Here is a 19748-nt window from a genome sequence, read left to right as displayed (position 1 = left end):
CTATCTGGGGCACTCTGGGACGCACTCTGTTGCACTCTGGGACGCTCTCTGGGGCACTCTGGGACGCTCTCTGTTGCACTCTGGGACGCTCTCTGTTGCACTCTGGGACGCTCTCTGTTGCACTCTGGGACGCTCTCTGTTGCACTCTGGGACGCTCTCTGTTGCACTCTGGGACGCTCTCTGTTGCACTCTGGGACGCTCTCTGTTGCACTCTGGGACGCTCTCTGTTGCACTCTGGGACGCTCTCTGGGGCGCTCTGGGACGCTCTCTGTTGGACTCTGGGACGCTCTCTGGGGCGCTCTGGGACGCTCTCTGGGGCGCTCTGGGACGCTCTCTGGGGCGCTCTGGGACGCTCTCTGGGGCGCTCTGGGACGCTCTCTGGGGCGCTCTGGGACGCTCTCTGTTGCGCTCTGGGACACTCTCTGGGGCGCTCTCTGTTGCGCTCTGGGACGCTCTCTGTTGCGCTCTGGGACGCTCTCTGGGGCGCTCTGGGACGCTCTCTGGGGCGCTCTGGGACGCTCTCTGGGGCGCTCTGGGACGCTCTCTGTTGCGCTCTGGGACGCTCTCTGTTGCGCTCTGGGACGCTCTCTGTTGCACTCTGGGACGCTCTCTGGGGCGCTCTGGGACGCTCTCTGGGGCGCTCTGGGTCGCACTCTGGGGCGCTCTGGGACGCTCTCTGGGGCGCTCTGGGATGGTCCCTGGGGCGCTCTGGGACGCTCTCTGGGGCACTCTGGGGCGCTCTCTGGGGCCCTCTGGGGCGCTCTCTGGGGCGCTCTGGGGCGCTCTCTGGGGCGCTCTGGGGCGCTCTCTGGGGCGCTCTGGGGCGCTCTCTGGGGCGCTCTGGGGCGCTCTCTGGGGCGCTCTACGTTGCGCTCTGGGGCGCTCTACGTTGCGCTCTGGGGCGCTCTACGTTGCGCTCTGGGGCGCTCTACGTTGCGCTCTGGGGCGCTCTACGTTGCGCTCTGGGGCGCTCTCTGGGGCGCTCTCTGGGGCGCTCTCTGGGGCGCTCTCTGGGGCGCTCTCTGGGGCGCTCTCTGGGGCGCTCTCTGGGGCGCTCTCTGGGGCGCTCTGGGACGCTCTCTGCTGCGCTCTGGGACGCTCTCTGCTGCGCTCTGGGACGCTCTCTGGGGCGCGCTGGGGCGCTCTCTGTTGCGCGCTGGGGCGCTCTCTGTTGCGCGCTGGGGCGCTCTCTGGGGCACCCTGGGGCGCTCTCTGGGGCACCCTGGGGCGCTCTCTGTTGCGCTCTCTGGGGCGCTCTCTGTTGCGCTCTCTGGGGCGCTCTCTGGGGCGCTCTCTGTTGCGCTCTCTGTTGCGCTCTCTGTTGCGCTCTCTGGGGCGCTCTCTGGGGCGCTCTCTGGGGCGCTCTCTGTTGCGCTCTCTGTTGCGCTCTCTGTTGCGCTCTCTGGGGCGCTCTCTGGGGCGCTCTCTGGGGCGCTCTCTGGGGCGCTCTCTGGGGCGCTCTCTGGGGCGCTCTCTGGGGCGCTCTCTGGGGCGCTCTCTGGGGCGCTCTCTGGGGCGCTCTCTGGGGCGCTCTCTGGGGCGCTCTCTGGGGCGCTCTCTGGGGCGCTCTCTGGGGCGCTCTCTGGGGCGCTCTCTGGGGCGCTCTCTGGGGCGCTCTCTGGGGCGCTCTGTGGGGCGCTCTGTGGGACGCTCTGTGGGACGCTCTGTGGGACGCTCTGTGGGACGCTCTGTGGGACGCTCTGTGGGACGCTCTCTGGGACGCTCTCTGGGACGCTCTCTGGGACGCTCTCTGGGACGCACTCTGGGACGCTCTCTGGGACGCTCTCTGGGACGCTCTCTGGGACGCACTCTGGGACGCACTCTGGGACGCTCTCTGGGACGCTCTCTGGGACGCTCTCTGGGGCACTCTGGGACGCTCACATATTCTTTTTGAGCACTGCATGAATTATTAATAATAAACTCAGTGTTAGGACTAGGTGAAGTGGAGCTCTCGAAGGAGTTATTGATGCACAAGCAGATGTTATTTTATATTACCATGCTTAATAAAGATCCTTAATTTAAAAAAAATTCTTATCAGCTAGTGAAGCATCTTTATCTTCTATACTCGTAGATGGGAGCTACGGTAGGAACAGAATACCTGGCTATGTCTGATAGCTGAAGGACCGCTCCTCCTCTACCAAAAACCAGCCAGATCGTGATGACGACGTCAACAGCGCACTCCACGTTGCATATCCCTCTTCCCTAGAACTGCTTACGTGAAGACACCTGCTGTTCAGCCCAAGGCGCTCACTGCCACACTGCATGCAGCACAACTCACCTTTCGTCAGAGTTGGAGCTACAGATTTGAATTTTCACATCTTGCCAATATAAAGCTCTCTGCCGCAGCAGTAGTAATCTTAATAAATTTCATTTTTTGTATGTTTTTGAAACAGTAGTTCTCCAGCAAAGGCTAACTGAACTTTTTCTGTTCTTGTTAATGTAAGTGTTTGGTACAGAATTCAGCACCGCTTGGTAAGGACGATCGCACAGTTTTCACTCTTTCACGCGGCGTATTGTAAACTGCTGGGCGTCGTTATCGCAGCATTCGTATCATTTACGTTTGGCGTGCGTCTCAGCGGCGAGTATGTACTGCTGGATCTCAATACTTTCTACCTTTTGAGTATCTTAATGCTGTCCTTATTTCGATCCAGCAGCCGGTTTTGTCTGGAATCTACAAGAACTCTGTCAATACGCTGAAAGTACATTCTGATCAAAAGTAGTGTGACCTTTTTTTCCTCGAAGCTATCAAGAAGGAAACAATCAACTCTCTGAAACCTGGCAGATTAAAACTGTGTGCCCGACCGAGACTCGAACTCGGGACCTTTGCCTTTCGCGGGCAAGTGCTCTGCTATCTGAGCTACCGAAGCACGACTCACGCCCGGTCCTCACAGCTTTACTTCTGCCAGTATCTCGTCTGCTACCTTCCAAACTTTACAGAAGCTCTGCTGCGAACCTGCAAAGGTCCCGAGTTCGAGTTTCGGTCCGGCACACAGTTTTATTCTGGCAGGAAGTTTCATATCAGTGCACACTCCGCTGCAGAGTGCAAATCTCATTCTGGAAACATCCCCCAGGCTGCGGCTAAGCTATGTATCCGCAGTATCGTTTCTTTCAGGAGTGCTAGTTCTGCAAGGTTCGCAGGAGAGTTTCTGTAACGTTTGGAAGGTAGGAGACGAGATACTGGCAGAAGTAAAGCTGCGAGGACCGGGTGTGAGTCGTGCTTCGGTAGCTCAGATAGCACAGCACTTGCCCGGGAAAGGCAAAGGTCCCGAGTTCGAGTCTCGGTCGGGCACACAGTGTTAATCTGCCAGGAAGTTTCATATCAGTGCACAATCCGCTGCAGAGTGAAATTCTCATTCTGGAATCAACTGTCTATTTGGACATTTTTCGTCAGAATGAATCCTGAAATCTATTTTCGGTGTTACATTGAAGATTCGTCTGCTAGTTCTGACTGACTCCATGACACTACGGTCCTCTGAGGACCTCGGCCTCCTCAATCTCAGATTCACAGTCGTCTCGGTCTTCAGCACGCCTGCGCTACCTCCTCACTCCCACATCTCTCTGGTCGGGTTCCACGTCTTCCAGCCATCTCACACGCGGTCGTCCTTCTACCACCAAGATGTCCCATCATCACCTGCTCTGGGAGCCTTCCTTCTGTCATACGCTGGACACGTCCTAACCACTTAGCCTTCCCAATTTGATTAAGGTTACCAAACCAGGTTCTTTGTACAGAGCCCCTATTTCTTCATTAGTCCTAATTCTCCATATCTCACCTTCTTTTACAGGTCCAAAAATCTTCCTCAGCACTTTCCTTTCCCATATATTTAGTTTCTTCTCCAAAACCTCCGTCAGTACCCATACCTCGCTGCCATAACAAGATGTGGTTAGATCACTGTTTTGCAGATTGTCAGCTTTAGTTTCTTACTTAGGCTCTTACTTCTGAGCACGGTATATAGTGCTCTGTATGACCTGTCGGCAGCCTAGTGGTGTCGGGTCGTACAGTACCAACCGGTCACCATGTCGTCCTTCGCTAAATACGTCATTCGGCTGCAGTATGGCGGGGCGTGGGGTGGGCGGGCCACCCCGCTGTCCGCCGCCAGCTCCCCGGGTATGGCAGGCGCCGCTGCTTACGCAGCAGGTGGTCGCTGAGTCTCCGTCACGGGGCTGAGCGAGACCCGCTCCAGTCCTCTCACCAGTACACATCCCGGGTAGTACTGAGAACTGAAAGGGCGGGTCCTCCATGTGGCAGTCATACATGCTGGTCATTGAGTTATGCAGGTGGATCGATTGTTTACGTGGCCAATGTAAAGAAAGCAGATCAGTTGACTTCGTAGCAGCTGAGGAAAGCTCCGCCTACCATCCTAAGGGAGCCATGGGTCTGATGATGGTTATGTAAAAATAGCCGAAACCGGTTACCTATGTCATTGAAATATAAATGGTGTGATCAAGACAGAACTTTAGTCAAAATAATTGAGCTATTTTGTTTCCTGTATTCCTGTACCAAGGTGCTCAAAAGTTTCTGCTTAGTGCACAGCCTACACGCAACATACAAACGGCTGCGCTTCCCCTGACATATGCCGTCTTGCTATCAGTAGCAACTGTTTGTTCGACCAACCTTCTATGTAAACCAATGACAAGAGATACTCTACAAACGGTAAAACATCGTCAGATGACATGCCAGAAAAAGGAAAAACAACTTTTGGAGCAGGTGGAGCTAATCCAGGCTCTGTGTTTTATCCTTTTCTGCTATTAATCAGCCACAAACATATTTTCTGTCCTCATTGTCACTACCTGATTCATTAGCGATTGCATAACCTCCCCTCTAGTGACATCTTATGTCTCTGATTTCGCCATTGCATCACTCTTATTCATATTTCCAACTTATAAGTAACAACTAGAAAACAATACGAACAGCACACTTGTCAGCTAGCTTGTCAGAGGTTCACTTCCTCTGTCTAACAGTGAGCCAACTGGAGTTCCTTAATTGCCTAGCAATATGACCAAAATGGTGGCATGTGAAACAAACAACTGCAACAGGCTCAGCCCAAGGGACAAAATGCCAGAGCAAATTACACTGCTTGCATCGTAGAGGCTCAAGCCATTCAGCCCTAGAATTTCTTTTAAACTGAAATAGATCCACCAGTTAGTCCAGCCTCTTAACTGTTGACTCCTTGACCGTCACCACACAAAACCAACAGTCCCACTCGCCCCACAATGGAGATTTAGTAGGTGGCAGTTCGGGCAATGCGCTGTGGGGGCTGGTACACCCACCACTGTCCAGGTATCAGCTTTCTTAATACCATTGATGCATGCTCGTGGCACTCACAATGGTGACTGTGTGATGGCGATCTGACACAGTGGTGACACAGAAACAATACTTCAGATACACATTATATCATTACCAATGTGAGGCAGATACGCCCACCACCAGCAACACAGACCGTCGAAGACAACTAAGAGGCGGCTTCCGCCTTGGCGAGAAGGAACAGCGTCACTGTCCACTCATGCTGATGTCAGGCAGAGCAATGGCCGACAGCCTAACCGTGAGCCTTGGCTGTAACTTCAGAGACGCTCCTGTTGTTCTGCGACATCATGCTGTTGCGGCAGACGACCGCACTTCGGCCGCTCAGACCCTACAATATCCACCACTTAATCAATGGGAGACCACCGTGTGAGTGACACAACCTGCAAGAGTCGGATGGTAGTTGGCACAGACGGTAAGTCAACGACGCTGCGGTACCAAGTCCTGCAAGCAGTGCAGGAGGTGGCTAGCGTGGCCTAGTCTCAAGCTCTTGGCAATATCAGACCATTCCCAGTCGTCTCGTCATCTGGTGTGGCCCCGGCAGTGTAGTGGTGCTGTTGGACTCTGAGAGTCTCTGCTTCGAAATCTGCTACTGTCCATATGGCTCTGGCGCGCATTTGTTACATTAAAACCACACCCAGTCTCATAGCTCATAATAAGAGTCTATCCCTGGTGGGGAAGGAGGAGGGGACACTGTTCCGGCTTAATGGTAAAGTTTTCCACTGAGTATGGCTATCATATCTTGAAATCCTTTTGACGACATGTTGCTATAACCCATATTGTTCAGCACTGTTACTGCCCAGTCGAATGGTAGCCTGACGCAGTTTTACACCATGGCTTCTTACGAATAATTCCAAGTATAACTAAAACTAGGTAGTTAGACTATGTGTGAGACCTGTAGTCTGATCAGATACAAATTGCTAGCAGTGGGGTGAGGGGGGTTGTGAGCACATAAGATTTGTGTGGCTTGCATACATTTCTGTAACTATACATTCACAGGCAAATTCCCCCCCCCCCACCACCACCACCCCTTAATCTAATAGTAATTGATTTATGACTCCATGGTGCTTGATTTATGATCCAGGGGATAATCCATCCTTCTGAGAAAGCTCCAACCCCCCTTCCTCCCTCCTCTGATGTTGATGCAATTTCTCTTGTCAACGTCTCCCCAGTTCTGTTCTGAGGAAATTCTCTGGGCAATCAACCACCTTCCACCACTCCCCATCCTTCCCCCCCTCATCGACTTCCAATCGCCCCTCCCCTCCCCACCATACCCTCACACCTTCCGCATCCCATCTGGAAAATGGCAGGACACGCTCAGTCTGTGCAGAGTCGTCGGTGTGAAAGGCTCTCACGATACAAAATGTATATTAATACCTATTACATTGCAGAGGATACATTATTTATTTAAAAATTCAGTTTACTCGTTTTTTATTTAATTAGTTTGTGGCAGACAAGGCATCTCCACTCCCCTCTCCGACTTATAATTGGTGGGAAAAAGACTCAATCTGTACTGAGCTGCTGGAGAGGAAAGATGTAAGGTACCGTCTTTATTTATTTCCTTTATTTATTTTTGATGGTGTTATCCTGCTGCAAGAAATTCCTAAATTTAGCAGGGAAACCGAAGTGACAATTACCCCACAGCCTTGAAACTTCCTGGAAGATTAAAACTGTGTGCCCGACCGAGACTCGAACTCGGGACCTTTGCCTTTCGCGGGCAAGTGCTCTACCATCTGAGCTACCGAAGCACGACTCACGCCCGGTCTCACAGCTTTACTTCTGCCAGTATCTCGTCTGCTACCTTCCAAACTTTACAGCCTTGCTGCTTCAATGCTTCAAATCAAATAAACAAACCTGCATCATCATTGTAATAACAAAACTACAACAAAAACCGACCCAAAAAGATCTCGGCAGAACAGACTGTGGGTACAGATCAAGCACCTTACAACCAGGCTTACCACCCCTCCTACCTCTCCTCCTCCCTCCCTCTCCTCCAACCATATGTAGGGATACTGGTTTTCCAGGTCTGTTTCAACGTGTCACTGATGGTACACAGAGAGATCCAGCAGCTGGTAGTAATATATTGTTTCCAGTCTGTAGAAACCAGTCACAGATGGAGAAAAGACTCAAGAAGGGGTCGCTTCCTGCAAGCCATTAAACGTATTTTTCAGCGAGTCTGTTTCGACGTGGATGAAGAACTGGTCAACAGTGATATGCTTCCAAATGCTTTGGAAATGCAGGCACTATCTGAAATTGGTCCTTGGCCAACTGAATTCAGTCTCAAGTAGGAGAAACATTGAAATCGTACGCCTGTGTAAATCAGGTACACACAGATCTTTACACTGTGTGTGTCACTGTTTGACAATCTGTCGCCTCACTTATTTAGCTGGAGAGTTTCTCTGTTTTCAGTTGTGTATCGACTATTGGTACTACCACAGTATTTGTTTTTAAAACCATGAGACTGCTCCCTTTACACGATGTGAGGTGAGGTCTGTCGGTACAATATTCGTTGCAGTAAGCATAAGAGTGACTCCTTCAGAGTGAGTTCTTATTTATTTAGCTTTAGATTTCACTGATTTTTGTAGTATATCGACTATCTGCACTGTCACAGTATTCGTTTTGAAAACGATGAGACTACACCCTCTACATGATGTGAGGTGAGATCTATTGGTGCAATATTCGTAATAATAAGCGTAAGAACCTCACCTGGAGAACACATGACGGTAATATTTCATGCAACAAATGAGTGTTCGTACCTATTCAGTCAGTTTTTTTAAGTAAATGAACTGACGTTAGAGCAATTGAGCTGGTGAGAACGCCCACACTTTAGGCAGGCACTCTGGTGCTACTCCACGAGTAGCAAGTGACTTGTGTAAAAGTCCTCCATCGTATATTCGTCCTTTTGTAGGGCAAGAATCTCATCCATCAACAGTATGCAAGAACACTCACTCACTCACTCACTCACACACACACACACACACACACACACACACACACACACAAACACAAAGATGTTATTCAGTACAGTCGAGCATCTGAAAAGTGTACAAGACAACCTTCAGGTAGTTTACCTGAAGAAGTAAACGTGAGCTTTTACAAATTATCACCGTACGCAGTCTCTGGGGCAGAGCGGGCAGATCGTCACACATGGAGACAACCAGTAACAGATCTGTGTGTACCTCGTTTATGCGGACGTATTATTTCAATGTTTTTCCGACATGATAGAGAATTTACTTAGCCATGGACCACATTCAGATAATGGTTGTATATCCAGAACATCCTTCCCATGTCCAATACTCAGATATTTCACTATAGTTCCAGGGAGGCCAATATGAGAAATATGCTTAACAGCTTGCAGGAAGCGTCCTGTTCTTGTGCTGTTTGTCCATGTACGATTGATTTCTGGAGACCAGGAACAGCAGATGGATCTCTTTGTGTACCATCAGCGTCATTTTAGAACAGGCCTGGGAAACCAATATCCCCATTTATGGTGGTAAGTGAGGCAGGAAAGATGGGAAGTAGGAGCGGTGGTGAGACTGATTGGAAGCTGCCTGGCCTGCATCCACACATAGAGCTGAACACATTTGCAGTTGTCCCCACTCTCTTCTGGTGAAAGCTTATGAGGTCGGCTTTTGTTGTAGTTGTGATATTATAGGTATTTCTCTCTGTTCCCAGTGTATGTGTTACATTATGATCCATTGATGATTCATTGAGATGACTGGTGATGTTTTCAAGACAATTTCGAGGTGTAATTAGATCAGTGAAGCGTTTTCCATCAGTTGTGGTAGCGTGTATTGTCTTTCCATCACTTGAGTGATAGTTTCCTCGATTAACCTTTCTTCTCATTTACCTGTATACAAGTTCCTCAGCAGCTAAATATCTGAAGATCAATAATAGACAATTCTTCCAAAAGCGGCTCTGGCACAGTTTCCAGCCAATTTCGCGTGGTATTGTGGACTATGGCACAAAGCAAGGTGAACATGTGGTCAGAAATGCGAGCAAAACCTGTTTCAAGTGCCCTCTGTCGAGCCCCCTATACCAAGATGAGTACTTCTAGTTCATTCATTTTGGAGAAGTGAAGCATAGCTGGTCATTTCAAAAAACACAAGGAACTCCACCACAATTGGTAGTCTCTACGAGATGCAAAATGCATTGTCAATCCATTCTGCTGTGTCAGTATTATTTGCTGAAATGTTTTCCCCACACTCTCAGTCACTATTACCTTTGTACATTCCTCTAGTAGGAGACTACTGGATGCAGTCCTCAGCTGTATGCTTGCAGATAATACACTTACTAAACTCCTCTGTCCTACACCAGCACCTTATCAGTTGAACACGTTTCTCAGCAATTTAATCAATGATTATATAAATAAAGTATATATATTCCTCAAATTTCCCTCCAAATTAGTATAATGAGATCGGTTTTTCCACGAGAGCGTTTTTAGATTGGCCCAGCAATTTTAAGCAGTTCTGTTTATCTGAATTTCAAGCAGCTAGGTTAATCGTCATTCTGCTTTCATGACCGTAATTTAGGAAATTCTTCCAGCAGGATAACATCCTCAAAAATAAATAAAGAAAGTAATTAAAGGCTGTGCATTATGTTGTTCTTCTCGAGAAGTTCAGCTTAGACTGAACTTTTTTCTCAGCAGTTCACATGTGAGGAGTGGGAGGGAAGGAGCCCTGTCTTCCACAAACTGAGTAAGTACATTAAAAAGCAAACTGAATTTTATAGATAAGCTTTATATCTTCTGCCATGTAACTGACATTGATTTAAATTTTGTGCTGTCAGATCCTCCCCACCAACAGCTCAGTATAGACTGAGTGCTTCCTGCCAACTTCCAAATGGTGGCAGGGATGGGAGGGCTGGGGAGGGGAGGTGAAGGGAGGGGGAGATGGGAGGGGGTTATGGGAGAAAGGCTGGGGAGGGATGGAAGCTGGGTGATTTCTCATAGGCAGAAAAAGGCTCAGATCGGAGCTGGGGAGGGGTTGATGAAAGTGTCTCAGGATAATCATCCCTGTATACAGAGGGGCTGGAGGAGGAGGAGGAGGGGGGATAGGGGATTTTCCAGAAGGATATATTGTCCACAGGGGTTAAAAACTCAACCCTCAGTGGGTCATAAATCAACCAGCATATCAATAGCTTAAGTTTAGGGGGGAGTGTAATTTTCCCCTGAATGTATGCAACCCACACAAACAAACTGTGCTCATCCTGCCCCCTCCCCCCCCCCCCCCCGTCCCACTAATATTGTTGACTGGCATCTTCCTATATGAGTAGGGAGAAGATTGTGTGGAGAAGACTGAAGATTTACTTCACTGAAAATGAACTAAATCTCAAACAATCTCCCTGGCGTAAGGCAGATAGAATGCTGCATCATTCTTGTGACATTCAACAGCACTACACATCTGTTACATGGTCAGCACATCAGCCTTCCAGCTGTTAACTTTCGCCTTTAAAACTGCAGAGACTATATTGTAAGGTGTCAAACAAATAACATACGTTACGTTGAATTCCTGAAACAACTCCACTTAAGTCGATATGTCACACGACATGTGAAAATGTATGAGTTTTATTGATAGGCAAAGTGAATAAACAAACCCATTTTCACACTAGTAATTGCACGCAGGTAATTACCCAGACCAATGCTACGGGACGCAGTTCTGAGGGAAGGAGAATTTTTAAAGTGGGATGCCCATCCCGAGTTCGGCTGAAACTACCACAGCGGGATACGTAGTGGACACAACGAGACGCCGGAACCACGGTGTAGGTTGCCGGCAAAAGCAGCCTTCAACCGTGCTTTTAACGACAACCCTTCGGAAAGTTTTTCTACAAGAACACAGTGTGAGATGACAGATAAACGTCAGAAGAAACCCAACTCATAACAATGGTGACTCACAGTAGCCACCTGTGTTAAAACTCACATGAAAAGAAAAAGCTGTTTATCTCAGTATTACGTAGCAGAAGTCAAACTTTGCCCTACGAAAGAAATGACGCCTGTGATGGGCTACAAAAACTGTTGTGGGTGGAGTTATAACAAGTACCAGTACTCTGATTGGCCAGAAAGAAAACACACGTCCGCCAGCTTTGATACAGACAAATTGCAGACAGATTAATTCACTTCTTCTCTTGCAGCAAATCATTGAGTGTATGAGCAAGGCAACTCGCACAGTGCCGAGACGATTGCAAGAGTCATTATGTGAACACTTGTTCAGAGGCTCGTCTGAACTCGTAAGGATTTAAACTGAAAAATCTCCTAATATGGAGAATCGCACCAAGCACTGCCAATTAATGCTTGCGAGCGGTTTGAGGGCAATGATGTACGCACTGTTCCAGCCGAATAGCGGTTTCACCAAAGATGTAGGAAACGTATCCGAATGGTGCTTAACAGTCGAGAGAGATTTAGAATAGATTCTCAGATTCACAGCTCACGCCGCGAGCAACCACTGCCGCCGCCGATGGAAGGTAAACACACATGTTTGCGCTACGCCAACAAGTGATATTCAATTGACACTCAGAACTGCGGTCGTCTCCGTATCTCGTAATTTTTCTACATTCAACCATGAATTATAGTTAAACGTATTCATGATTGTCGGACTTAACTGAAGCGGAAACGGGAATGTAATGAATTGATCAGCGGCTGTAGAGTACTTTATACTCTTAAGTTACGGAATTGTTTTAGGCGTGTACTTAATTTTGATTGCTCTTCACTGACCCTCATTCAATTTTGGGTATTTTCATTGTGTATTGTAGCGTAATTGACACATCTGCCCTCAATTGTAATTAATTTGTTTGTGTTTTATTGATCCCCAGACAGGGTGATCAACCATCTTACCATTCAAGAACCTTATAATAGGAATTACGCTTCACAGCTGTGGACACCCGATATCAGTATTTTAACATCCTTTAATCTTTTGATGCTAAATTGATACTGTTGCAACACTTCCTCTAAAAAAGCTTCTTTACCATATGAGGAATGATGAAATTAAGATTGTCATGCAGTAACAAAATGTGCTGACCCTTCTATGCAAGAGTTTCATATATTTGGTGGGATCATTGAAGATAACCAATAGCAGCACTACGGTGGGATCCGAGCTTACCCGTAATGCTTTAGAATTCCTTTTTCAAGAGATACGTTATGAACTGAGTGGGTCTGAGATTGACCCTACCCACAATGTTGGCATAAAATCAACCCTTTAAACACACGTCTCTGCATCACCCACGGATTTGATTGGTTTAGAAAATGCAGAAATGGTTCATAGACGATCCGGTGGATAGAACAGTTATAGAGTACAAACGATTTACTGGATGCATACCTCTAAAAATGTTTATGGGCTTCTTTGAGGATATGATGCAGAATACTACGAAGGCTAAACAGGGACTAATTCTGGTACAGAATGCGACGAATAATAACTCATACACTCAGGGATCTCAAGAAGAGAATATGGTCACAATGAGCTGGATAATTTGTAAAATGCCTCACATCAGTGTATCAGACGATAAGCGTTTAAGGGTTTTAAATGTTCCGAATTCCGGTACGTTTCTATCACTATTATTTTGCTCTTAGGAGGTTTACGAGTACCCGGTTCTACCACCTGCAGTCAGACAAACATGGGCTATTAAAACCTCCTCTGAGTTGAAGACGCCAAGATCCATCATACTTGCATTATAAACTGATAGAAGAGGGAATATAGCAAATGATTCCGCTGTATTCGAAACCAGCAAGTTAACTAATACCAGAGTCTACATGAATTTAAAATATTACCCATATGACAATTTACATCTGCAACGACATGTATGTAAGATTAAGTGCTACTTAGTATTGTAACATTCCTTAAAAATGATTTGAAACAGTTACTTCACAATTATGTAGAATGAAGTCTTAACTGTAGACTGGATACAGAACTCGAATTGTCATGTTGCGTGTTGTAAGTGTAAGTGGCGTGCTTACTCTGTCTTATTGTTAGGAAAAAATTACACGTATCGATTGGGCTATGCAACTCTCAATACCAATAAAAAACTACAGTCACTACAAAATTTATTCAGCCCATTAGGCACTAGATCATCTGGCCCAGTTCAAACCTGATGACTTGGTTCACTATGCACATATCAAATATATTACATTGTCTTACCTCTAAAGCAGCAATGGAGTAAAGCGATATATTCTGGTCTCCCATAAAAAATAGAAATATTCTAGCTACAGGCTCAGCAGAGTGCAATGCTGGCCCTAATACTTGAAATTCACATCAAACTCTTTTAGCTGATAAACAAGAACATTTAAGAAAATTCAACTTCTTTCAAAAATATATGACGTGGACTGGAAGGCGGTACTGATTATATTGAATTACAATCACTCAGTTTTTTTAAGCAAAATTATATTGCAAGTAAAGTCTGGCTTTTCAAAAACATCTGACAATTGAAGTTACATTACACACAATTGATTCACAAACAATGAGATTTAAACAGCAAGTATTATTACTTCATTAATCCAACATATATGCAAATCATCAAATTACACATAGCTCAGTTAACAAATCTTAAAAGCACTACAAAAATGAAATATTTAACTAGCTTCTTTATCAAACACGTTTAGTCATTCTGGGATTACTCCAGTTGTCAGCCAACTCATCTATACTAATTTGCTGGCAAAAAGAGAAATCATAATTATTTAAATCTTAATCTTATTTTCCTGAAGACTTCTGCTTCCAGGTTCAACAATACTGACATATCTAAATTAATCTAACTCTTGGTGGCTTCACACAACACACCACAGAAACTGTCTACTCCATCGTCTTTCCGTCACAGACAGCTACTATGACTGAGCCCCCAGTGCTCTCTTACTCCAACAAAGCAGTACAGTATCTTTGGCTCTGCGGTCGCGCACAGTCAGCGATCTGCATTATTAAGCCTATCAGAGACATTTATCATTTATAGTGTACAAGTTTCATTTTAATTTATCAATATTCTTATCTTATTCTGGTTCCACATACAAGTGTGCCCCAGTATACTCCTTTCATACCCATCCAGTGGGGTTTACCAAATTTGGCACATGTTTGGAAGCACCTTTTACAACAAATGTGTGGTAAATTTATCTAACGCTATAACATCATTAAACTTGAAAGAACTGATAGTGCTCAAATGTACTAGTATAAATCATAATCTGGTTATAATCTGAGTAAATTGTCTCATAAACAACGTTGCTGACAAATAAATCATGTAAAGCAGAATCAATGTACAATCCTAATCGTCAAGATAATGGTATAGGATTGGGCAAGGGAAAGGAACAGTCATGGCTGAAACATACGAGCATATTGTAGTGACTGTATCATAAAGTCCATTTCTTTTTATTGGTCCAGGTTCCACAACTAATAGAGGCACATGTGAATTGCATTCAGTGTACATCTGAACTCCGTACTATTTTCCCCAGTCATGTGCGGAGACACAAGAGGTACTCAGCAACAAATTGCCAACAACTGTAGTTGGCCACTACCATAGTATCAGTAACGTGACGACCATCATCAGCACTGCTCTTCATAGTAGAGATCCTTCTGAGATCCAAAAAACATACATTCACTTATATTGAATTGTGAATACCAGTAGTAAATTGCTCCAATACCATGAACAGAGGTAGGAGACTGGATAATGGAAGTTACAAAAAAGTAGCAAAGTTAATGTAGTGGAAGATGACCATTTCTACCTATGTCAACTTCGAGTAATTTAACTGATCAGAATAAGTACAGTATCCTAATGAAATTACAAATCTGGATGAAGCAACAATGCATTTCATCAGAGTGAATAGGCAAAATTGAATGTGAGCTCTGAATAAGACAACATCAATAAGTGTGACATCAGGCTGCCAATTAGACATAGAATAACCAAACATTACACAGAACACCACTGGCTCATAAAAATATACGGTAGCTCTCAGTGGCCTTATATATGCAATGTTGTGCTACAATTACATAAGAAAAGTAACAGGACAATCAAGAACTGAATGGCTCCATGTGGCCTTGTATGTAGAATACATGTAAATCTTAATAAGTAAAATAATTGACTAGAAGAAAGTGAATCAGAGGCGGCATACATAGATGCTTATCTTAGTAGCTATAAAAATGTTACAGACATCATATTTGTGGGTCAAGGTGGCCAAGTTTTAAAAAGAAATAACTGCTGACCTTAATAACAAAAGGTGACAAAAATGTTTTTTGAGGCTCACATTAGCCTGGTTTTACATGGAATAAATGCTGATCTTAATAGATAATACGATAGAAAACATATTTGTGGCTCATGATGGCCTAGTTTTACATAGCATAAACATCAAAGCTGAGAAAGTATCATAAAATATCATTTACCTATAACCTTATATGGCACTCAGAGGCCTAAGCATAATTTGTAATAAGGGTACATAAGCCGAGATGACTTTTACAAGAACAAAGAGCATAAATAGCACTGTTATAGGATAGGATAAACGCCAATGGTGGAGGAGTATTTATAGCAGTAAAGAATTCAATAATATCCAGTGAAGTTATTAGCGAATGCGAATGTGAAATAATCTGGGTTAAGTTAAGTATCAAAGGTGGGTCAGATATGATAGTCGGATGCTTCTATAGACCACCTGCATCAGCAACCGTAGTAGTTGAGCGCCTCAGAGAGAACCTGCAGAACGTCGTGAAGAAGTTTCGTGATCATACTATTGTAATAGGGGGAGACTTCAATCTACCAGGTATAGAATGGGATAGTCACACAATCAGAACTGGAGCCAGGGACAGAGACTCTTGTGACATTATCCTGACTGCCTTGTCCGAGAATTACTTCGAGCAGATAGTTAGAGAACCAACTCGTGAAGCTAACGTTTTAGACCTCATAGCAACAAATAGACCGGAACTTTTCGACTCCGTGAATGTAGAAGAGGGTATCAGTGATCATAAGTCAGTGGTTGCATCAATGACTACAAGTGTAATAAGAAATGCCAAGAAAGGAAGGAAAATATATTTGCTTAACAAGAGTGATAGGGCACAAATCGCAGAATATCTGAGTGACCACCATCAAACGTTCATTTCTGAGGAAGAGGATGTGGAACAAAAATGGAAAAAATTCAGAAACATCGTCCAGTACGCCTTAGATAAGTTCGTACCGACTAAGGTCCAAAGCGAGGGGAAAGATCCACCGTGGTATAACAATCATGTACGAAAGGTACTACGGAAACAAAGAAAGCTTCATCATAGGTTTAAGAGTAGTCGAATCATAGCTGATAAGGAAAAGCTGAACGAAGCGAAAAAGAGCGTAAAGAGAGCAATGAGAGAAGCATTCAACGAATTCGAACATAAAACATTGGCAAACAATCTAAACAAGAACCCTAAGAAGTTTTGGTCATATGTAAAATCGGTAAGCGGATCTAAATCCCCTATTCAGTCACTCGTTGACCACGATGGCACCGAAACAGAGGACGACCGAAGAAAGGCAGAAATACTGAATTCAGTGTTCCGAAACTGTTTCACTGCGGAAAATCGTAACACGGTCCCTGACTTCAGCCGTCGCACGGACGCCAAAATGGAAAATATTGAAATAAACGATATCGGAATTGAAAAACAACTGCTATCACTTAGTAGCGGAAAAGCATCCGGACCAGACGAGATACCCGTAAGATTCTACAGTGATTATGCTAAAGAACTTGCCCCCTTTCTATCAGCAATTTATCGTAGATCTCTGGAAGAACGTAAAGTACCTAGCGACTGGAAGAAAGCGCAGGTCGTTCCCATTTTCAAGAAGGGTCATAAATCAGATGCGAATAATTATAGGCCTATTTCGCTTACGTCAATCTGTTGTAGAATAATGGAACATGTTTTATGTTCTCGTATTATGACGTTCTTAGATAATACAAATCTCCTTCATCATAACCAACATGGATTCCGCAAACAGAGATCATGTGAAACTCAGCTCGCCCTATTTGTCCAAGAAATTCACAGTGCCGTAGACACTGGCGAGCAGATTGATGCCGTATTCCTGGACTTCAGGAAGGCATTTGATACGGTTCCGCACTTACGTTTAGTGAAAAAAATACGAGCTTACGGAATATCGGACCAGGTTTGTGATTGGATTCAGGATTTCCTAGAAGAAAGAACACAACATGTCATTCTTAACGGTTCAAAATCTGCAGATGTAGAGGTAATTTCGGGAGTACCGCAAGGAAGCGTGATAGGACCTTTATTGTTTACAATATACATAAATGACTTAGTTGACAACATCGGTAGCTCCGTGAGGCTATTTGCAGATGACACGGTTGTCTACAAGAAAGTAGCAACATCAGAAGACTCGTACGTACTCCAGGAAGACCTGCAGAGGATTAATGAATGGTGCGACAGCTGGCAGCTTTCCCTAAACGTAGATAAATGTAATATAATGCGCATACATAGGGGCAGAAATCCATTCCAGTACGACTATGCCATAGGTGGTAAATCATTGGAAGCGGTAACGACCGTAAAATACTTAGGAGTTACTATCCGGAGCGATCTGAAGTGGAATGATCACATAAAACAAATAGTGGGAAAAGCAGGCGCCAGGTTGAGATTCATAGGAAGAATTCTAAGAAAATGTGACTCATCGACGAAAGAAGTAGCTTAAAAAACGCTTGTTCGTCCGATTCTTGAGTATTGCTCATCAGTATGGGACCCTTACCAGGTTGGATTAATAGAAGAGATAGACATGATCCAGCGAAAAGGAGCGCGATTCGTCATGGGGACATTTAGTCAGCGCGAGAGCGTTACGGAGATGCTGAACAAGCTCCAGTGGCGGACACTTCAAGAAAGGCGTTACGCAATACGGAGAGGTTTATTATCGAAATTACGAGAGAGCACATTCCGGGAAGAGATGGGCAACATATTACTACCGCCCACATATATCTCGCGTAATGATCACAACGAAAAGATCCGAGAAATTAGAGCAAATACGGAGACTTACAAGCAGTCGTTCTTCCCACGCACAATTCGTGAATGGAACAGGGAAGGGGGGATCAGATAGTGGTACAATAAGTACCCTCCGCCACACACCGTAAGGTGGCTCGCGGAGTATAGATGTAGATGTAGATGTAGATGTTATGTGAAAGTATGGCCTGTATGGATACCTATTAGACAAATAGAATCATAGAAACAAAGTATGGTACCATGTGAGTAAAGACACAATATTTATAGGTTGTGTAGCACCCTCGGGGCTTCATAAACCTATCTATTAAAAGACCTATACCTCTGACAATGCGCATATCTACAGGGAAGGCTATGGGAATGATTGATAAGGGCAGTGTACTTTATCTGAAAAGAAAATGATTAACAGTCAATCATCATTCGTCTTGAGTCAAGAACTGCTGTGGTCAAAGCAAACATAAAATGTGACTATAGTATGTGCAAACCTAAAGACCAGAGTACTAGGACCAATATACTTTAGTGACTAGGTAAATGTAACACATTACAGTAAATAAAGAGATAAAAATGCAAGGATGAGGGTGAAATGCAGCAATAGTGTAACCTGCAAATGAGATCAGTAACCGGGAAAAAGTCAGAAGTTATGGATGCTAATATAAGAAGGCAGTATCATAAGTAATCTTAAAGGAATGCTGAAAAAAACATGTTTTTAGTTGTAAAGCTTCTGTGACAGACTCCCACAAACATCTCCAATTATGTGGCAAAGGCTAGACAGATTTTCCTAGAAATGACACAACTTACACAAAATACATATTAGCATCATATATCATTAAGAAAAATCACCAATATGTCAATATAATCCACATTAATGGAGTGCAGCTCATGGCATGAACACTCATTAAACATCAATATTCCATCATTATTCCATAAAACTGGTGCAGCTCAGGGCATAAACACTCATCAAATATTCCAATAATACTCTTACATCTAACACAAAATGCAGTGAAAAAATATCCTTAATGCTAAATATTTATAGGCAATCTGCATATTTTACCTAGTACGCTCAGAGGAAAACGTTCGTAAGAGGCCTGCCAAGAAACAATGTGAGAAGTATCAATGGTGTTTATCCGTACAAGCTGCTTATGTCGTGTTTTCTATGTACTGCATTTCCTGCAGTTTCATGCTTCTATTTATGAGCACAATGTCTCGTTTGATTTCAATGAGACTTAGTGCATTGGTTCTGCAAAATATTCAAAATGGATGAGTACATGTTATGGACATTAGTTACAGGGGACATTGATTTCTTAAATCTACATAGGTGATAGCAGGTAAAGTAGCAACATCATCAAATACCAGTGATATAGTGCAAATTAGAGCACAATACAGGGAATAAATGAGACATGGCAACATTATAAGGTGCAAAGAGTGACTAACCTAACAAAATTTTTTATAATAATTTATCAGACAATAAAATTAATGTCAGTAGTAATACTAGTGTGCCTAGGGTCTGCAATAATGGCAAAGTGAAGTAGCATAGCATC

The 19748-nt window shown here is 44.6% G+C and overlaps 1 protein-coding gene across 1 annotated transcript in view; it reads right to left on the bottom strand.

The window, feature by feature from the left end:
- Window positions 1-19748, bottom strand: part of LOC126199144 (streptococcal hemagglutinin-like) — a 113478-nt gene that overhangs the window by 24065 nt on the left and 69665 nt on the right. The window contains exon 3 of the mRNA XM_049935899.1: window positions 1222-1700. Coding sequence (XP_049791856.1) covers window positions 1222-1700 — 479 coding nt within the window. The remainder of the gene's footprint in view (window positions 1-1221; window positions 1701-19748) is intronic.

The sequence above is a fragment of the Schistocerca nitens genome, chromosome 8 (assembly GCF_023898315.1).
Source record: "Schistocerca nitens isolate TAMUIC-IGC-003100 chromosome 8, iqSchNite1.1, whole genome shotgun sequence".
Lineage (NCBI taxonomy): Eukaryota > Metazoa > Arthropoda > Insecta > Orthoptera > Acrididae > Schistocerca > Schistocerca nitens.
Note: the sequence above shows the minus strand (reverse complement) of the source record. Positions and strands in the feature narration are given on the sequence as shown.